Here is a 20,173-nt window from a genome sequence, read left to right as displayed (position 1 = left end):
AAACTGAGGTTTTAAAGAATCAGGCAAGCTTAGGACTGAGTTCACACTCTGTCACTAATTAGCTGTCTTCCTAGGTCAATTTGTTTACCCTCTCTGAAGCTGTTTCCTGAGGTAGGACTGCTTTCTAGAAAATGCCAACCAGGATGAAATACCAGCTGCTTTTTTTGGACTCTCCACTCATTTGGGGTATCTCTGCCAGAGCTGACCTCCATTTCCTTAGACATTTAAGATTAAGTAAACCAGCCAGAATCGAACAGTGCGGAGAGCTGTGGACAGTGGCTTTGCATTGGGGGAAAATTCTGAGTTGTTTCTCCTACAGTTTTCCTGTGTGCATGCACATGGCTCTTCTCATCTCTGCCCCCAAGTATTTGTGTCTTATGTCCCTGCAAGACTGTAAATTCATTGAGGAAAGGGCTGGTCATAAACGTATCTTTGTATCTCTCCCAGCATCTGCTGGTTCAGTGCCTTCCATGTGCCGAGGGAAAGCTCAAAGTTTAGTTTTTTCAGAAGCAGTTGGGATATCATGATCCAAGGGAAAGCAGGTACTTTGAGAGTGAAGAGCTAAGAGGTGGGGGCCTGGGAGTAGACACAGAAAAGATAAATATTAGGGTTGGAGGCTTGGCAGCGAAGACTTGAAACTGAAGAGATCTGGGAGAATGCATTTAATGGCAAACATGCAAAATGTCCTCATTAGTGCTAAACCAAGAGAATTGTCTTAGGTTGGTTTCTCAGATGCAGATCCCGAGAGGGGGACCAATGGGCAAGTGATTTATTCAGGAAACGTTCCCAGGAGGACAAAGTAAAGGAGCAGGAAGCAGGGCAGGAGAGGGGAAGAAGCCAGAGTGATGTCAGGCAGGCTCCAGTCTTAGCCTGGACCCACAGACTCTAAAGTACTTTGCTCTAAAGTACAAATCACAAGGCAGCGTTTGTCCCTGCTGGAGGCCAGGGCACTGGGCTTTCACACGTATGCACCAGCCATCGGGTCAGGGCTGAGAGGTGACGAGAAACTCAGGCACTTCTGGCTCCGTCCATGTGGACAGTGTGGCTCCAGCACCCAAGTGCCAGCCTTCTGAGAGTCAACAGGTGGAAGGAGTTAGAAAAGGCACGTAGAAGCTGGGTGTGGGGTTTGGAGAGGTGTACATATATCCTGGGGGTGTGGCTGGGGCGGCGAAAGGGTCGCCTTGATAACTGTACCCCTACCCAGTGGTACCTCCTGATGTGTGGATCCCCGCTTCCTCCTCTGCAAAGGGCGGGTAGTGCTATGTGCTCATGTTGCAGAATGATAGGGAAACAGAACAAAATGAGAGCCCAGGCGTAGACCCGTGCTGGCAGCAAGGCAGCACGGAGCCATTATCCGCGGGCAGGTGCTGTTATTGCATCCTTCCCTTCCGGGCCCAGAGGCTATGTTAGCTCCGTCCTCGAAGGACAGCCTTGCAGGCATCAACGGGGACCGTCTTGGAAAAGAGCCTGTCGCGTTGGAAAGAAAGCAGGCACTTTTTAAATGTTGACAAATTTTGCAGCGGTTTCTTTAACATATACCAGCCACCTTGAACTACATCTAATTAAGCACCAGACACCATGCTGTGGCTGTGTTTGGCTTTGATGTGCTCATCAGCATAGTGGGGAGCTAATCATAACAGGACTTAGCTCTTATAAAATGCCTTTTATCTTCGGAGTGGTTTACAACCACTAATTATTAGAGGAATTAGGGTGAACAGCAGCCGTCTCACAGAGACCTGCAGCCGCTATCCAGGGCCTTTGATGTATCCTATCATAGAGCCAGAGAAGTGGGAAGGGGTGTTTATTAATGGTTGTCCAGACCTGGAAGAGGTGTTTATAGGAGACAGCTGTTCTCTTTCTCCCTTGAGACTAGAACAAGGAAATTGAGCCTAATTTGAGGAAAAAGCAGGCAAGATATAGTGGTTGCATAAGTGATAGCCAGCCAGCCACCGAGTGGTAAGTTCGCCTTTTCAAAGGCGCCTGCATACACTTGCCCCTTTATATGGGCTGGCGGAGCACATGGCTCTCCTGGTGGCCTGTGGTGGGTGACCTTATACCACCAAGTCCCATGCAGCCGAGGTAGTCAATGGGCTTGTTTCCACTAGACCAAGCAGTATGTTTTAATGGGCCTCTTCATTGTATTCCTCTTATAATTTTTTTTGTTTTGTTGCTTTTTGTTTATTAGTTTGTTGGATTAGAATTTGATCTGGGGTGTAGGGTTTGAGTTCTACAATAATAAGAACAGTAACAAGAGCTCACACTCCTAAGGTACCATCCCACCCTCATGTTACAGGTGAGGAAAGAGGCTCAGGGAGCTGAAGAAACCTGTTTGTGGCCACATGGCTGGTGCCCCAGGTGGTCTGGCATCTGGCCTTGGAGTCTGTGTTCTTATCAGTAAGAGGCCTATCGGAGAAGGGGTGGGATTTGCCCAAAGCCCCCGCCCCCGCAACTGTCAAAGAGGCACATGGCAATCTCATAGGGAGCAGGGAAGGTCTGGTTTCCAGACTGGCCTAGCTCCTGTGCTGACACTTGACTCTTGAGCAGTGGGTGTGTGTGTATGTGGGTTTTAGGACCTAGCAGGGGTGTGGGAGGCAGCCCCCTGAAGAAGCAGCTTGGCCACTCTGCCCTCCCTGAGAAGATCCTCACATCTGCTGCCTGGTCCCAGCAGAGGATCCACAGAGCCATGGGGAGGGGCAGGGGCATGGGCATGGACAGCAGCCAGGCCACCTGTGGAACCCGGATGTTTGGTTAAAGCACTTTCCCCCATGTACTAAGAAGGATTTAAAACAGGCCCCGCCCTGTAAGTCCAGGGTGGGGACACAGTCTACAGTGGCATCAGCTGCCATGGCCTGTGCAGACAGTGCCGGGGACACGGAAATGACCTCTCAGGACACCTGGGCAGAAACACAAGCATCACAATTTCTTCCTTGTGGAAATATGGACACCCAGGAATATTCAGGTATGATAACCTAGGGCAGCGGTTCTCAACCTGTGGGTCACGACCCCTTTGGCGGTCGAACGACCCTTTCACAGGGGTCGCCTAAGACCATCCTGCATATCAGATATTTACATTACGATTCATAACAGTAGCAACATTACAGTTATGAAGTAGCAACGAAAATAATTTTATGGTTGGATCACAACATGAGGAACTGTATTTAAAGGGCCAGAAGGTTGAGAACCACTGACTTAGGGCTTTCCCCCACCCGGCCCAGAGAATGAATGTTAAATACTTCAGTGTCTTTTTTTCCCCCACAACACCATTCTGATACCAAATGTGTGTCCTTTGACTCAATTCAATTTTGACAGTAACATAGACCCCACGGATTAAGGGCTCAGTCTCACAAGACTGTCCTCACTTGGATGCCAGTCCCAGATTGTCGCTCATGTGTGTGACTGACCAGCTATACACAACCCCCTCCTCAGGTTCAGTAATTCACTGGAACAACTCCCAGGGCTCAGGAAAGCACTTCAGTTACTTTTGGTTACTGATATCAGCTTATAAAGGATGTAACTCAGGAACAGCCAGAGGGAAGAGGTGAGCGGGGCAAAGTGTAGGGAGAGGGTGCGGAGCCTCCGTGCCCGCCCAGAGCACAGCTCCAGGTACTTACGGACTGGAAGCTCCCCGAGCCCTGGGCGAGGGCTTTCCTGGAGGTTTTGTCACACAGGCATGATTGATGAAATAACCGTCCCTCTCCTTCCTAGAGGTGGGAGGGTGGGGGGGACCTGAAAATCCTGACCCTGTAATCACATGGGTGGCTCCTCTGGCAATCAGCCCCACCCAGAAGCTCTCTAGGGCCTGCCTCCAGTAAGCTCATCAGCATATACTCAGGTATGGATGAAAGGGGCTCCTTATACATTGCCAAAGATACCCCTTTCACTCAGGGAATTCCGAGGGTTTTAGGAGCTCTGTGCTAGGAACCAATATTTTTCATTATACCACAAATAGTCACCACTCTGAGCCCTCACTCTCAATGGCCTTAATAAGAAACCAACACACATTTATTGAGCAACTGTTGTACGTGAAGTACCAGACTGGGAATTGGTGGGGCACTTTTCATTCAAATGAGCAAATATCAATTTAATTCTTATTAAGATTTATTAAGGAGGCTTCTGCCTTGAGGAAAAAAGGAGAAATACCAGGTTGTCACCCATGTGTCTGACTGACCAGCTATATATTCTGGGTTTGATTCCACCAGACCAAGCAGTATGTTCTAATGCCCGAAGCATGAAAGCGCACTCAGAGACACAGATGCCTGGGTGGTCAGGGAGGACTTCTTGGAGGAGGTGGGCTGGAAACTGGGCTCTAAAGGCACATGCAATACCGAGAGTTGGGGCAGACCTAGGGAGTGTTTTTACAGGAGGGAGAAGGATTGAGAAACTTCCCTTGTTGAGTCCTAGAAAACAAATGTAGCCCTCTTATGCACCTGGTCTTTTCTCTGACCTCTCAGTGGTGTGAAGTTTGAGTCCCAGCTCAACTTGCTCATGACCCGAGACGTACCGCTTAACCTTTTGGAGAATGAGATTCTCATTAGTAAAAGCAGAAAAAGGCAGCCAGTCCTGACATCTTCACAGGATCACTATGGAAATGAGATCACAGAAGTGAAAGTTCTTTTTAAACTACAAAGTGTAATTAGTGCCATTATTGGTTTATAGTGTGTCTTTAATTATTTCATCACCTCCCAAACAGTGATCTTACTATCAGAATTTTGAACTAAAAGGTTAATATTGAAAATGCCTTAGAAATAATCACAAGAGCTAACATTTATCACCTCCTCACTAGGAGCCAGGCATAATTTCAAGGTCTTTTACATGCTTTATGCTGCTTAGTCCTCACATGAAGTAGATGCATTTTACAGATGGAGAGACTGAGTCCTGGAGAGGTTAACTTGCTCAAGGTCACGCAGCTAGGAGGTGGTGGAGGCAGGATTTGAACCTGGGAAATTTGGCCCTTACCAACCCTCTGTGTTGGATTCCTCTTTTCCGTGGGGAGGAAGAGAGAGACGGAGTTTTCTCTCTGCTCTGGTCCCTAGCCTTTCCCCACCTCACCCTCCACATTTTTTCCTGTTGCCGGTGGAAATGAGGTTCTTGTGGTGTCGAGAGAAAAGCGTTTCAGGGATCATGCATGGAGGATTTGAGGTAGTGTTAAGATTTATTGAAGCTGAAGAAAACACAATGGATTGTTTCCAGGATGAGCCAGTGTCTCATCCACGGCCAGGTGGTCAAACTCCGTCTCGCTGTGGAAGAAGTCCAGCCTACGCTCATCAAGCCCAGAAGGAGGTCCAGGATCCAGAAATCCTGTGTCATCAGTTCAGTCGATGCCAAAGCTTAGTCCAGCTCAGGCCCTGTCCCCGTCCAGCTCGCTTAGTCCTTGTTTCCAGGTGAGCTCCGCCTGGGGCTGCATTGCCGGGCCCAGGCCAGCACGTGGAGCCCATGCTTGGGCCTGAACATGCAAGTGCGCAAACACACCAACAAACCAACGCCTGTTACCCAGAGAGACCTTAGTTAAGTTTGTATTATATTACCTCGGGCTTTCAAACTGAAAAGCCCAATCTCTTTCCCAATCTTTTGCAGGCCCTTTTCCCAGGCTAGATGCCTCTCCCTTACGGTTCCCATCTTGGCTCCTACTGGGCATGCGCCCAGCAGAGGAATTTTCCCTTAATTGTTATATCTCTCCCTCAGTAATCCCAGCTAATGGCCAGTAACCAATCTTTCCCAAGTGCTTCAGGAATTAGAGGATTGGGGGCAGGGGGAAGGGGGAGTGGGGGCGACTGGAATGTGCGAAGCTGTAGCTTTCAACCTCATTAAGCTCAGCCAGTATTGCTCCCTTGTTTATTAGGCTTAATGTCTGATCCATTTGCTCCCTTCCTATATTTACAACTAACTAGCTACCTAGGCAAACACTCCCTAGAGAAAAGCAGGGTTGGGGTGCCATGTGGGAGGCCTAGAACCTCTCCTCACCCCACCTACCCCTGTGATGCTACTGGGGAGCCGCCCACATCAGGGAGCCTGACCATTTCCATGTCTTTTGGCAACTTCCAGGGGCCAGTGCTTGCCTCTTTGCCTGGATCTTTCCTGCACCCACTCCACACATGGCAAAGTGGAGTGCAGGTAATTAATGCCCCCAGGAGCAGCCCGCACCCAGTGACTGATAGGGTTGATATATAAATACCCCAGCTTCTTTGCCCCTGGGGTTGGATCATTGAGACATGTAGTGTATACCGAGCTGCAGAGTGCCCTGGGATTAAGCTCAAGGAAGGTACAGTGCTTTCCAAAAGTCTCCCTCCCCTCCCCTCCCCTCCCCTCCCCTCCCCTTTTCTCTCTCCAGACAAACCACTTTGACTGAAATCTTTGTCTCAAGGTATTCTGTGACATAACCTGCTAAGGGCTGAATTGCACCCGCCCCACAAAAAGGTATGTTTTAAATCCATCTTAGTACGTGGGGGAAAAGTGCTTTAACCAAACCTCTGGGTTCCACAGGTGACCTGGCTTCTGTCCATGCCCTTGCCCCTCCCCGTCCCCATAGCTCTGGGTGGACCTTCTGCTGGGACCAAGGCAGAGAGGCAGGTGTGAGAATCTTCTCAGGGAGGGCAGAGTGGCCAAGCTGCTTCTTTAGGGGGCTCCTCTCTCCACCCCTTCCAACCCACCCTCCCAATTCTCCTCTCCCCTAACCACTGCTCAAGTGTCAGCACAGGAGCCAGGCCAGTCTGGAAACCAGACCTTCCCTGTTCCCTATGATATTGCCATGTGCTTCTTTGACATGTGGTGGTGGGGGGCTTTGGGCAAATCCCACCCCTTCTCGGATAGACCTCTTACTGTGGGATAGGCCTCTTACTGATAAGAACACAAACTCCAAGGCCAGATGCCAGACCACCTCGGGCACCAGCCATGTGGCCACAAACAGGTTTCTTCAGCTCCCTGAGCCTCTTTCCTCACCTGTAACATGAGGGTGGGATGGTACCTAAGGAGTGTGAGCTCTTGTTACTGTTCTTATTTCTGTAGAACTCAAACCCTACACCCCAGATCAAATTCTAACCTAACAAACTAATAAACAAAAAGCAACAAAACAAAACAAAAATATTATATGAGGGATACAATGAAGAGGCCCATCAATCTCCCATTGGCTGCCCTGGCTGCATGGGACTTGGTGGTATAATGTCACCCACCACAGGCCACCAGGAGGGCCATGTGTCCCTCCAGCCCATACCAAGGGGCAAGTGTATACAAGCACCTTTGAGAGGGTGACCTTACCATTCTGTGGCCCACCAGGCACCATTCTTTGTATCTCACACCCATTCTTCCTGGAGCTGCCTTTGGAACCCTTCCAGCAGCAACCCTCCTGCCCCCTCTGCATTTTGACAAGACTCACCTGTCTCTGCCTTCGTGTGCAGCCAACTCAGAGCTAATGGTAAAGACTTGGGCTGTTGCTGCCTAGGGAGCATCCCTCCACGCGAGCTGGGTAATCAAGGAGATCTGATGGATCCCGAAGATGCTGTGAGGCCTTTGATTCCTAACTGTGTGCTGCAGGAGAGATGCAAGGGAGATTAGGGTGGATTAGTAGCCGCTTTCAAGTTTGCAAGGGATGTGGCATGCAGGGAGCTACCAGCTGTTCTCCATCTCTGCTGAGCCCAGAGTGAGGGGGAAATTATCTTAGAAACCTTAGGAAGGGCTTAGGCTTGATCTTAGAATTACTTTGGAAGTCTGGGAAATGTTCCTGGAAATGGTTGAGGGCTAGATAACTTCCATCTGTGTTCAAAGGCTTTTATGAACTCATTCTGGTGGGGAGAAGAGCGGCCTGCTCTGAGGGACAGGCAGATGAACAGTAGTTTCTCTGACCATACTGTTGCCTGTTTGTAGCTCTGGTTTTTTTCTTAATCCTTTCACCTTTTTCACCCAGCCTCGCTTCCCCTTTGATAGCTCTGAGTCTGTTTCTATTTTGTTAGTTTCTTTTGTTCATTAGATTCCACATGTAAGTGAAATCATATAAGGGGTGGGGGAAGCAGGAGAGGATAAAGGAGGAATAAGTGGTGATAGAAAGAGACATGACTTGGGGTGGGAAAGGCACAATACAATATCTGGGTGATGTATTATAGAACTGTACTCCTGAAACCTATATCATTTTATTAACCACTGTCACCCCAATAAATTCAGTTTTCATAAAAGCAGTTTCTCTGTCCTCGTCGTGAAGGTGATGGCCCTTTCCCTTGGCCTTGGACCACACCCCACTACTTCCCTTTTGTAGAAATGCTGTCTGCTGCTCTGACAACTCTTTGAAACAGAAAGCTGTCTCCAGCTCTGAGTCAGGACATCCTGGGCTCCATCCAAATGGGAGACCACAGAGCGTATCACTGAGCTTCCACTTTCTTTTGAGTTGAAAGGAGATTGCTTCTGTTGTTTTGTCTTCCGCTCCCTTTGGAAGACCCACAGGTGCTGTGCAAAGATTGCAGGCCAAGACCAGCCAAGAAGTAAGAGGAAGGGGGCTGAACTCAGCATGGAATGGGCTTCAGGAGGGGCTCTGCCTGCTCCCCTTTTTTTCAGAGGAGGGACTGAGAGTTTTCACAGGGAAATTACTTAATTTTCAGCTGTTTCCTGCTTGTTAGATTGAATGTAAAAGGAGGACTCAAGCTCCTGAGATGGAGTACCATAGGCAGGGCTGGATTTGCAAGTCCTGGAGGACATAAGAAGGTTCTGGCCTGGACCTACGGTATTCTTTTTAAATACATTTATTGAGCTATTGACATGCACAAACTGCACATATTTAAAGTATATAATTTGATAAATTTTGATATATATCTATATATATGTGTGTATATATATATATGTACATATCTCCCACAATTAAGATTGCGAATATATTCACACCCCCCAAAAAAAGTTTCCTCTTAATTTATTTGCAATCCCTCTTATTCACCCTTCTCCTTCCTTATCTCTTTTCTGTCACTATAGATTGTCTTCATTTTTTAAATAATTTTATATACATTAAATCAATTAGTATGTATCAGTACTAGTACTCTTTTTTTGTCTGGCTTCATTCATTCACATGATTGTTTTGTTGCTTGGGTCAATCAATAGTGCCTTCCCTTTCCTGGGAGTAGCAGTCCATCGAATGCAAAACAACACAATTTGTTTCCCACTCTGCTGGTGAGCATTTCTGTTGTTTTGGTTACTATAGCTAAAGCTTTTATAAACATTCATGTGCAAGTCTTTGTATGGACATATGCTTTGATTCTCTTGGATGAAATATTTAGGAGTGGGGTGACTGGATCATTGGGTAGAAGTTTGTTTGACTTCTTAATGAAACTGATAAATGTTTTCCAAAGGGATTGTACCATTCTACATTCTGCCCTGCAGTGTAAGAGAGTGCCACCCAATTGTGCCACATCCTTGCCAAGACTTGGTATGGTCAATCTTTTTCCTTTTAGCTATTCCAATAAGTGTGTGGTGGTATTTTGTTGCAGTTTAAGTTGTATTTCCCTTGTGACTAATGATGTTGAACATTTTCATGTAGTTATTTGATATCTATATATCAATTGCCTGTTCAAATGTTCTGCCCATTTTAAAAATTGAGTTGTTTATCTTCTTATGAGTTTTGAGAGTTATTTATATAAACTGAATCAAAATACTCTATCAGATATGTGCTTTGCAAATGTTTTCTCCCAGTCTATAGCTTAAATGGCATCTTTTAAAGAGCAGAAATTTAAAATTTTAATAAAATCCGAATTATTGGTGTCACAAAGATGTTCTTGAAGTTTTATATATTTTGATTTTACATTTAGGTCTGTGATCCATTTTGAGTCAATTTTTGTATGTGGCATAATGTACAAATTGAAATTCTTTTGCAAATAGATATCCAATTATTCTAGTACCATTTACTGAAAAGATTATGCTTTCTCTGCTGGATTGACTTTGCATGTTTGTCAAATCTGTTTTTGGATTCTATATTCTGTATTCTATGCCATGTATCTATTTTTCTGTCTTCATGCTGATTCCACACTACCTTAATTACTATAGATTCATGTCTTGAAATCAAGCAGTGTTAGTCTTCCAGTTTTGTTATTTTTCAAAACTATTTTGGCTATTCTAAATTTATCTTTATTTGTATTTCCATACAAATTTCAGAGTGGCTTGTCAATCTCTATCTCTGCTGGGATTTTGTTTGGGATTGAGATGAATCTATACCTGAATTTAGGGAGAAATAGCATCTTAGTGTGGAGTCTTCCAATTCGTGGACATGCATATATCTCCATTTACTTCTGTTTTCTTTAATTTCTCTTATCAATATTTTGTAGCTTTCAGTGAATAGGTATTACACATTTTGTCAGATATATCCCTAAGTATTTCATATTTTTATGCTATTGTAAGTGATACTTTCATTTCAACTTTTTATTACAGAAATATAATTGATTTTTATATAGAGCACTTGTATCCTTTGAATTTGTCAAAGTCACAGATTAGTTACAGTAGCTTTTTGTGGACTTTATCAGATTTTCCACATAAACATTAATATCTAGGAATAAAGACAATTTACTTCTTCCTTTTCCAATCTAGATCTTTTGGGGGTTTTTCTTGCCCTATCCTTGCCTTGGAGGCTAGACTCTCCAACACAATGTTGAATAGAAAGTGGTAAGAGCAGACATTCTTATCCTTTTCTTGATCATAGAGGAAAGTATTTGGTTTTTCATGATGAAGTATGATGTTAGCTGTTGGTTTTTTGATAGGTGCTCCTTTTCAGGTTGGACAGACCTCCTTTACATTCCTTGTTTTCTGAGAGCTTTCACCCAGAGTGGCTGTTGGTTTTGTCAAAAGCTTTTTCTGCATCTATTGAGATGATCATAATGTTTGTCTTTTTTAAGTTGTTAATTTGGTGAATGATGTTATTGATTTTCAAATGTTAAACCATTCTTGCATTACTTGGATAAAACTACCCTTGATCAGGATGTATTATTTGTTTTATATATGGTGTTGGTTTCAATCTTTTAGTATTTTCTAAAGAATTTTTACATCTATATTCACGAGGGATATTGGCCTGTATTTTTCTTTGTTAGTAATGTCTTTGTCCAGTTTTGGTATCAGGATAATCTTGGCCTCATAGAATATGTTAGGAACTATTTTATCTTCTTCAATTTTTTGAAAGAGTTTGCATAGAATTGGTATTCGTTTTTCTTTTAATATTTGGTAGAATTCATCATTGTAGCCATCTGGGCCTCTCAGCTTTTTGTAGAAAGATTTTTAACTGTCAGGTTAATTTTTAAAATAGATATAGTTTATTCATGTTATCTATTTCTTTTACTCATGTTATCTATTTCTTTTTTCTCTTCATCTTTTATTTATTTATCTTTAATTTATCTTTATTGTTGATAGATGTTGATAGTATTATAGATGTCCCTCTTTTTTCCCCTATTGACCCCTCTAACTTGCATCCCTCCTTCTCAGGCATTCACCCCAATATATATGCATATAAGTTCCCCAATTAATCTCTTCCCACCCCCACCTTCCTTCTGAGTTTTGTCAGTCATTTCCATGCTTCTGTTTCTGGATCTTCTTGTTCATGAGATTCCACAAATGAGTGAGATCCTGTGATAGTTATCTTTCTCTGACTGACTTATTTCACTAAGCATAATACTCTCCATGTCCCTCCATGCTGTCCCAAGGGGTAAGAGATCCTTCTTTTTTACATCTGTATAATATTCCATGATATAAATGTACCACAGTTTTTTTATCCACTCATCTACTGATGGGTACTTGGGCTATTTCCAGATCTTAGCTATTGTAAATAACGATGCTATGGACATAGGGGTACATATATTCTTTCTGACGGGTGTTCAAGTTTCTTAGGATATATTCCTAGAAGTGGGATTACTGGGTCAAATGGCAGTTCCATTTTTATTTTTTTGAGGAAACTCCATACTTGTTTTCCATAGTGGTTGCACCAGTCGGCATTCCTACCAACAGTGTACTAGGGCTTCCTTTGCTCCATATCCTTGCCAGCACTTGTCATTTGTTGATTTGTTGATGATAGCCATTCTGACAGGTGTGAGATGATACCTCATTGTCACCAAATAGCCACAGCAATCTTGAGAAAGAACCAAGTTGGAGGGATCACAATACCAGATGTCAAGTTATACTACAAAGTCACTGTACTCAAAACAGCCTGATACTGGCACAAGAACAGGTATGTAGATCAATGGAACAGAACAGAGGACCCAGAAATTGACCTAACCCACTTTGCTCAATTAATATTTGACAAAAAAAGCAAGAGCTTTCAATGGAGTAAAAATAGTCTCTTCAATAAATGGTGTTGAGAAAATTGGACAGGTACATGCAAAAAAAAAAAAAAAAAAAAAGAAAAGAAAAAGAAACTAGACCACCCACTTATACTATACACAAGAATAAATTCAAAATGGATAAAGAACTTAAATGTAAGATGTGAAACCATAAAAATCTTGGAAGAAACCGTAGGCAGCATAATCTCAGATATCTCTTGCAGCAATATGTTTGCCAATACATCTCCTAGAGCAAGGGAAACTAAAGAGAAAATAAACACATGGGACTTCATCAAAATAAAAAACTTCTGCACAGCAAAAGGAACCATCAACAAAATGAAAAGGGAGCCCACCGTGTGGGAGAATGTATTTGCTAATGCTACATCTCATAAGGACTTAATTTCTAAAATACATAAGGAACTCATACAACTTAGCAAAAGGAAGATAAACAATCCAATTTAAAACTGGGCAAAGGACCTAAATAGGCACACTGATGACCAACAGCCATATGAAAAAATGCTCAAAGTCACTAGTCATCAGAGAGATGCAAATTAAAACAGCAATGAGGTATCACCTCATTCCTGAGAGAATGGCTATCATCTATTTCTTTTTTTATAGCTAATGTTTTTCAAGGAATTTGTCCATTTCCTCTAAATTGTCAAGTTTATTGTTATAAAGCTGTTCATAATATTCCCTTATTAGCCTTTCAATGTTTGTAAAATTTGTAATGCTTTTATCTTTCAAATTTCTGATATTGTAATTTGGGTCGTCTCTCTTTACTGCTTTTAAAGAACCAGATTTTAGTTTAAGTTTTCTCTGTTTTTCTTTATTGCTTTCTATTGTATTGATTTCTGCTCTGATCTTTATTATTTTTCCCCTTATTTTAGGTTTAATTTGCTCTTCTTTCTCTAGTTTCTTAGGATAGAAGCTGAGGTAATTGATTTGAGGCCTTTTGCTTTTTTCTTATATATGGTTTAGTGCTATAAAAAATTTTTCTTGAATACTACTTTAGCAATATCCTACAAATTTTGATATAAAGTATTGTGCTTTCATGTTCATTTAGCTCAAAATACTTTTTAATTTTCCTTTTCATTTCTTCTTTGACCCATGGGTTAATTCAGAAGTGAGGTTCATAGTTTCCACATATTTGAGTATTTCCCAGAAGTCTTTCTATTATTGGTTCTAATGTAATTCCACTAAAATCAGAGCACATACTTTTATGACTTGAATCCTTTTAAATTTATTGAAACTTGTTTTATGGACCAGAATATTCCATGTGCACTTGAAAGGAAAGTGTATTCAGCTTTTGTTAAGTGGAGTGTTCTATAAATGTCAATTAGTTGACAGTGTTGTTTAAATCTTCTGTGTTTTTAACAGATTTCTGCCTACTTGTTTTATTAATTATTGATATAGGGGCATTGAAATATTTGAATATAATTGTGGATTTGTGTCTTTCTCCTTACAGTTCTATCAATCAGTTTTTACTTCATCATCTTAAAATCCAGTTATCAGGTACATAAATGTTTAGGACTGTTACTTTCTTTTGATGAATTGAGTTCTTTATCATTATGAAATGACTTTATCTTCATTAATATTCTTTGTTCTAGAATCTACATTGTCTGCCTATTAATTAAGATTCAGCTTTCTCTTGACTAGTGTTAGCATGGTATACATATTTTTCCAACTTTTAACTTTTAACCTATTTGTGTCTTTATGTTTAAAGTGCATTTCTTTTAGGCAGCATATAGTTGGGTTTTCTCAACTTAGGGAGTTTCCAGGCTCTGCCTGGGTTACCCCTTCCTGTGCCATGACAGAGAAACTCTTTAGGCAACAATGGGACTTATATTGTTTGCTTTTCACCGCTCAAGAGCAGGGCTTGGCTTGGTGTGAGGTGAGTACAGCCCCTACAGTGAAAATTTTAGATGATAAACACTCTTGGATACATAGTTTGAAAGTGGATTCCTCTTTACATTTTGGATCCCCTTTAAATTTTTTACCTCAGTCTTAAGAAGATACAGAGTTGTGCAAATACAGGGCTAGCAACTGAGAGTAAATGCCTCTTTTAATTTTGCACTTTAAGGCCTCACTCAATTTACCCTAGTCTCAGCACTGTCTTTCATTGCCTAACATCCGGCATCATGAAGACCATTATAAATATATATTTTGCCTGGATTTTTTATTATTTCAACTGGAAGGTTGAATACAGTTTCTGTTACTCCATCTTTTCTGGAAACAGAAGTCTGGACTTACTCTTTATGAGCCTTAAGAATCCTGGATATAGAGCTACCTGACTGAAATACGAATGTTTTCAGGCCTTGCAAAGAATTTAGCAAGATTGGTCTTCTGCAAACAAGCAATGAGCACCTACTCTATGCCATATTCAGGGCTAGGATCTGGGGTTAAAATCAAATAAGACAAGGCACCTACCTACCCGTATTCATAGCTGGCTTCCTTAGAAATATTACATAGGCCCTTTTATACCATGCATCACCTATGACATGGGCCAGGGAAGGCAGAGACCCAGAGAAAGTCAGACCTGGAACTGAGAGATCATCTTCACTAATTTCTATGCCCAGGGTAGTTCAGGGACTCACTTAAGTCACACAGTGGGTCAGTAGTAGATGATTGCTATATAGTCTGTTTTGAAGGGTATGAAGGAGGGACCCAATCCAAAATACCTTCCTTCACAGCCAGTCACCATGACTAAAATCCCACAGACACTTACTCATTAAGGTTGGAGACCATGTTTTATTCATGTTTCCATTTCTCAATGTTAGCTCAGAGCCTGCTATGTGGTAATCAATAGATATGAATGAATGAATGAATGAATGAATGAATGAATGAATAATGTTAAAATGATCAGCATGCCTCTAGGAGGTGACTTAGGTTGTTATCAGTTGGGGAAGTGTAGACTGTGATGAGCAGGCACACAGCTGGGACCTATGATAGGAAGGCAATGTGATACAGTAAGTACATGAGCCTCTAACTATACTAGACCTTGATCTGAGTTACTAGACCTATCCCAAAGTCAGTTTCCTCATCTGTTTGCCAGTAATCCTAATCCTATGTACCTTATGGAAGGATGTCAGGTTTCAATAGGATGAAATAGGTTAGGGGCCTGGGAATGACAGGTTTTATTAGCCTAGTGTCTGGGACAGCAGGTGGGGATGAGGCCTTGCAGACATCAGGAAGACTGCAGCTGCTCTGCTCATGCTGTGTATTTACAGAAGCTCAGATAGCACCACTATCATTATCCAAAAGCCCTCCCTGAGCTCAGCATTGCATGCAGATGTACCAGGCAGTGCACATAAATAAGCCTTGCAGACACAGCCCTGCTCTCTGGGGACTTACGTACAAGGCAGTTCCCCCGGGGAAAGACAGAATAAAAATGTGAAATCTGCCTCTGATCAGGTGACAGCCCACGCGCACATGTAGGGATGAAGGAAAGACCATTTCCCGAGTGAGGGGCTGGTCAGAGGTGTCAGGGTGGGAGTTCCTTGCTCAACCCGAGCACAGAGAGAAGGGGAGCCTGCTCTGCCTTGTCCCGGCTCTGTTCCACGGACTCCATTCCTGGGGCCGGGGCGGTCATCCAGCTCCAGGCCCATGTCTCTGGACAAATCTCACAGATGGAAGGTGTTGACTGAAATAATAGATGACTTTGGAGCCATGGTGTGGCTGAGCCACAGTCCCAGACTCTAATAGTCAGAGAAACCCGCCTGGTGATACAGTGATTTTCTGCCTTTATTCTGACCGTGGTCATAGGAAATGTAGTTTAGGACTTCACTTTCTCTATTTTCCCATCAAATGCATTACAGTGCATAGCTATATTTTTAAATTCAAATATTGTCATACATTTGAAATTTGGACCTAGTCTACTTCTCGAAAGTTCAGGTGGGAAAATCCAAGGATATTGCTATTTTCTTTTATCACATTAACCCAATTTTTCAATAAAAACATTTAATTATATTAAAATGTCAGACTTCCAGACTGTTAGAGCGAGAAAGGCCTTTAAAGACAAACAGGCCCGGTCTTCTAGTTGTACAGATGGGGAAACTGAGGCCTAGACAGGTGACTCGTTCAAGGTCTTGTAAGTCGCAGTGCAGTCCAGACTGGAAGCCAGGTTTTGTGCCTTCTTCTATGACATCACATTGCACTGAACCTTCTGAAAAAAACTCCTTGAGGGGCTTTAAGGACCTCATTGAGCCCCAGACGGTTTGGCTAAGTGGATAGAGTATCAGCCTGCGGACTGAAGGGTCCTGGGTTTGATTCTGGTCAAGGGCATGTACCTAGATTGCAGGCTTGATCCCTGGCCCTGGATTGACAAACCTGGATGGTAATCAATCGATGTGTCTCTCTCACATTGATGTTTCTCTGTCTGTCTCTCCACCTCCCTTCCACTTTCTCTGAAAATCAATGAAAACTATCCTTGGGTGAGGATTAACAAAAACACACACACACACACCTGACTGAGGTCTGTGATTTGTGATTCTACATTGGCTGAAGACAGAATCACAAATCCCAGAAACCAGGCCTGGGAAGTCCAGTACAACAGGAAGCTCCTTGAGGACAGGGTGCACTTTCTCATCCAGCCATCATGGCCTCCATGGATCTGTGGCAGAGCCTAAGCGCTCACCAAGAACTTGTTGGTTGTGAGTGATATAGGAGAGAGTGCATCTGAGTGAGGGGAGCCCTGCAACATTGGCTCAGGAGGAGTCAGGACAGTGTGGGATTAATAGCAAATACAAGTTAGATGACCTTGCATTTAAATGACAAATTTGTACAAACTGCTGTGTGGCCTTGGCAAGTCACTCAACCTCTCTGAGCCTCAATAAAATAACGATGATAAGATCTATTTCAGTGAGATGAGAGAAATAAATGATGATGTATAGAGAGAGACCATTGCCTGGTGCCTGCCTACAAGTAAACATTCAATAAATGGTAGCTGGTCTATCAGAATCTGTTTTGTTGTTTGTTTAAATTGGGAGAAATTACTTTCAGGCTTCCTCTACCATTTTCTTTCAATCTGGAAGTGTCTGTTTTCTTTACCTGCTCTTCTCTTTTCTCTTTGATGGGCTGGCTGATCAATTAGCGATCATGGCACACCTCCCCTTGTCCGAGCTTCTGCTAATTAAGAGGTGGTTGCTAAGAGATGCCGGGCACACTGGTGAGCAGTTCTGTGCTTCTCTCTCGTCCCCTTCATTCGTTCTCAGCCTCACTTCATCCCCACCACACTCACCTCTCTCTCATCTTCTATTATCAGGGTCTGAAAAGACTTGGAGAAATTGATAAACCTGGATGGCTACCCCTGACCAGAAAGTGGTTTCTAGGCCCCAGAGACCTGCCCGGGGACCGAAGGGGAATGGGGCCTGCCTGGGCCCCCTGGACAGCCTGGAGTGTATGGAGACACAGGAGATGGTGCTGGCAGAGGTAGCCATGCTGAGGAAGGCACAGGAATTCTTCCAGACCTGTGATGCCGAGGGCAAGGGCTTTATTGCCAGGAGGGATATGCAGGTAAGAGGGTCCTGTCCACATGGAAAGCCAAATGGCCTGGGTCTCCCTGTCTCAGGTTACAACTTGCCCCTTTGGAGGCACCATCCTTAACAGAAAAGAGGCCTTAAACTCGCCCTGGGAGGAGGCATCGGTCCAAGCTCTCTGGGTTCCCTTATTTTTCTGGTCTTTGCTTGCTGTCCTACTCGGGGGTTATTTCCCTTCCTGACTCAGTAACTCCCCGGGGTTGGGGAGAAGGTGATAGCACTATAAGGGACGTATGTCAGAGATGGTGAAGAACCTTCTGAAACAGGTGAAAAGGCACCAATTTGTTGCTTCACATCAAAGCTCTGCTGAAGTCCTTCCTGGGAGGTGCATGTGTGTCTGGGCAGCTCGCAGAGAAAGGCATTTCTGGAGCTCACCTTGTCTGTTCCTCTCTCTGAAACCCAACCACGCTTAACCCCTTCTGTAAGCATTTCCAGAGAGAGATAATGCAGATCCCCAGTGCACACATCTGCCAGTGTGGGGCTCAGCAAACGGTCCTTAAAGGGCCAGAGGATATATATATTCTAGGCTTTATGGGCAATGTGGTCTCTGTCCTGACTGCTCAGCTCTGCATGAGCCGTCATAGGCAATATGTAAATGAACGAGAGTGGCATTGTTCCAATGAAACTTTATTTATGGACACTGAAATTTGAATTTCAAATATTTTTCACGCATCACCAAAAGTTTTTTTAATGTTTTTTTCAACCATTTAAAAATGTAAAGGCCATTCTTAGCTGACTGATCATACAAAAGTGGGATATGTCTGATTTATAGCTAGGAAATGGTTTGCCCACCCCTGGTCTGGTTCTTCTTGGTGTCTCACTTAAGTCTCTTATGCTGCAGTCATGATTTCACCCTGATGTGAGTAAATAAAATTCAGGCTCCACTGGAGCTCTATGGAAGCATCTCTTTTCCATATCTTGTTGCCACTTGCTCTGTCAAGAGCATTTTTGGCAGCTATGCTATTAGAAGCAAGACCTGCAATGGCCAGGTTTTCTTTTTTTTTAAGTCTAGGTTTTCAGAATATACTAAAGTTGGACAATGAAACTAGACCTCATTAGTATCAATCCCATTGCTGCTCACTTGTGTGAGTCACAAGGCGTGGAGGCTAAGATGAGCAGGTCTTTCTCTCCTGGCCCAGCAGATGGTGTATTCTGGCTTCTCCCAGCACCCCATCCACCATCCAGTAGTTGTACAAATTGAGAGGAAAAGACCTGGGAAATAGAGCCAGCTAAGCCCACAGTGAGATCAGACTTGTGGGTTCAATTTCTTTCAGTAATTGACTCCCCAATAAATGTCTGTCACTGAAACTCATCCCCAAAGCCTCACTTCAGGTAGAAGGCCGGATTTGATGTATTTTGTGCAAACCAGAGACAAAACCCTGTCTGCGAACTTCACTCACAGGTCTGGTAGTGGTGCTTGGTGGTCATAGTTCCAATAGCGCCCTTAACTTCTGCTTATCCCTTCTAGAAACAGGGAAAAGGGAACTCACATTTATTGAGGGTCATTCTGGGTCACATGCACAGTGCACCTCACTGTGTAGATCCCAGTTAACCTGCATTGAAACCCGCTCTTCAATGAAAGGAGGCAGAGGCGTGGGGAATCTAAGCTGCCAAGTGGAAATCGTTAAAGAAATCATTTGTGTTTGACTTGGAATGAAGTCAGAAACATCGAGTGCAGAGACACCAACTCAGCTATATCCCTCCTTAGTCTTCCTCCCTCATTCCTCACTCCTGACCCAGGCGGGGCCGGGGGCGGGGGGTTGGGGGGGGATGGCATCCGCCAGCAGATGCATGTGCATTCATGGCACTTATTTCTACCAGCTCCTTAGTTTTTTGAAATTTCTGTGTAACTGTGGACAATGAAGCATTGAACATTCTTCATATTTTCAGACTAAGAGAGTGCTATCAAGAGAGAGAACAAAGCATGTCACCTAAGCACTTTCTCTGATGCTTCCACTGGTCACGTCTGGACAAAGACATGCTGGAAAGAGAGAAACAAAGGACAGTCGCCTCTCATAGTTGACCTCGGGCTATCTGTGTAAAGTCCACGTGCCCCGTGGTTCTCCTGGGCAGAACCTACAGATATCTGCCTGCTGCCTGTCACTCCCACATCATCACCCCTTTGGTTGGTGGCCAGCTCCATGTACCTGTCCAGCACCACCCTTCTCACCATCAGCTCCTAGCACAGCCTCATGGGAGCCGGAGGGAGAACAGTTCAAAGCGTTCACACACAAAAATTCAGCCACTAGGAAAGGCCCTTTAAAACTGAGAACGGCTCTCAAGGAAGGAGAGGCTGTGGGTTACGTGGGTTGGAGAACGTAGGGGCTGGAGGAGGCCGTGAAGAGGCAGAGTTGGAACAAAACCACAGAGAGCTCG

The 20,173-nt window shown here is 43.7% G+C and overlaps 1 protein-coding gene across 10 annotated transcripts in view; it reads left to right on the top strand.

Moving 5' to 3' along the window:
- Nucleotides 1-20,173, top strand: part of CRACR2A (calcium release activated channel regulator 2A) — a 138,107-nt gene that overhangs the window by 37,960 nt on the left and 79,974 nt on the right. For 6 of the 10 annotated variants that reach the window (XM_036300460.1, XM_036300461.1, XM_036300452.1 and 3 more), the window contains one exon: nt 17,524-17,774. In XM_036300460.1, the coding sequence (XP_036156353.1) occupies nt 17,559-17,774 (216 nt within the window). In that variant the 5' untranslated portion in view covers nt 17,524-17,558. Of the gene's footprint in view, nt 1-6,361; nt 6,415-13,728; nt 13,776-17,523; nt 17,775-20,173 lie in introns of all 10 variants that reach the window. The other 4 variants (XM_036300455.1, XM_036300454.1, XM_036300457.1 and 1 more) reach the window with 3 other exon arrangements.

The sequence above is a fragment of the Myotis myotis genome, unplaced genomic scaffold (genome assembly GCF_014108235.1).
Source record: "Myotis myotis isolate mMyoMyo1 unplaced genomic scaffold, mMyoMyo1.p scaffold_m19_p_3, whole genome shotgun sequence".
Classification (NCBI taxonomy): domain Eukaryota; kingdom Metazoa; phylum Chordata; class Mammalia; order Chiroptera; family Vespertilionidae; genus Myotis; species Myotis myotis.
The sequence above is the reverse complement of the archived record's forward strand: the minus strand, read 5'-3'. Positions and strand labels throughout refer to the sequence as shown.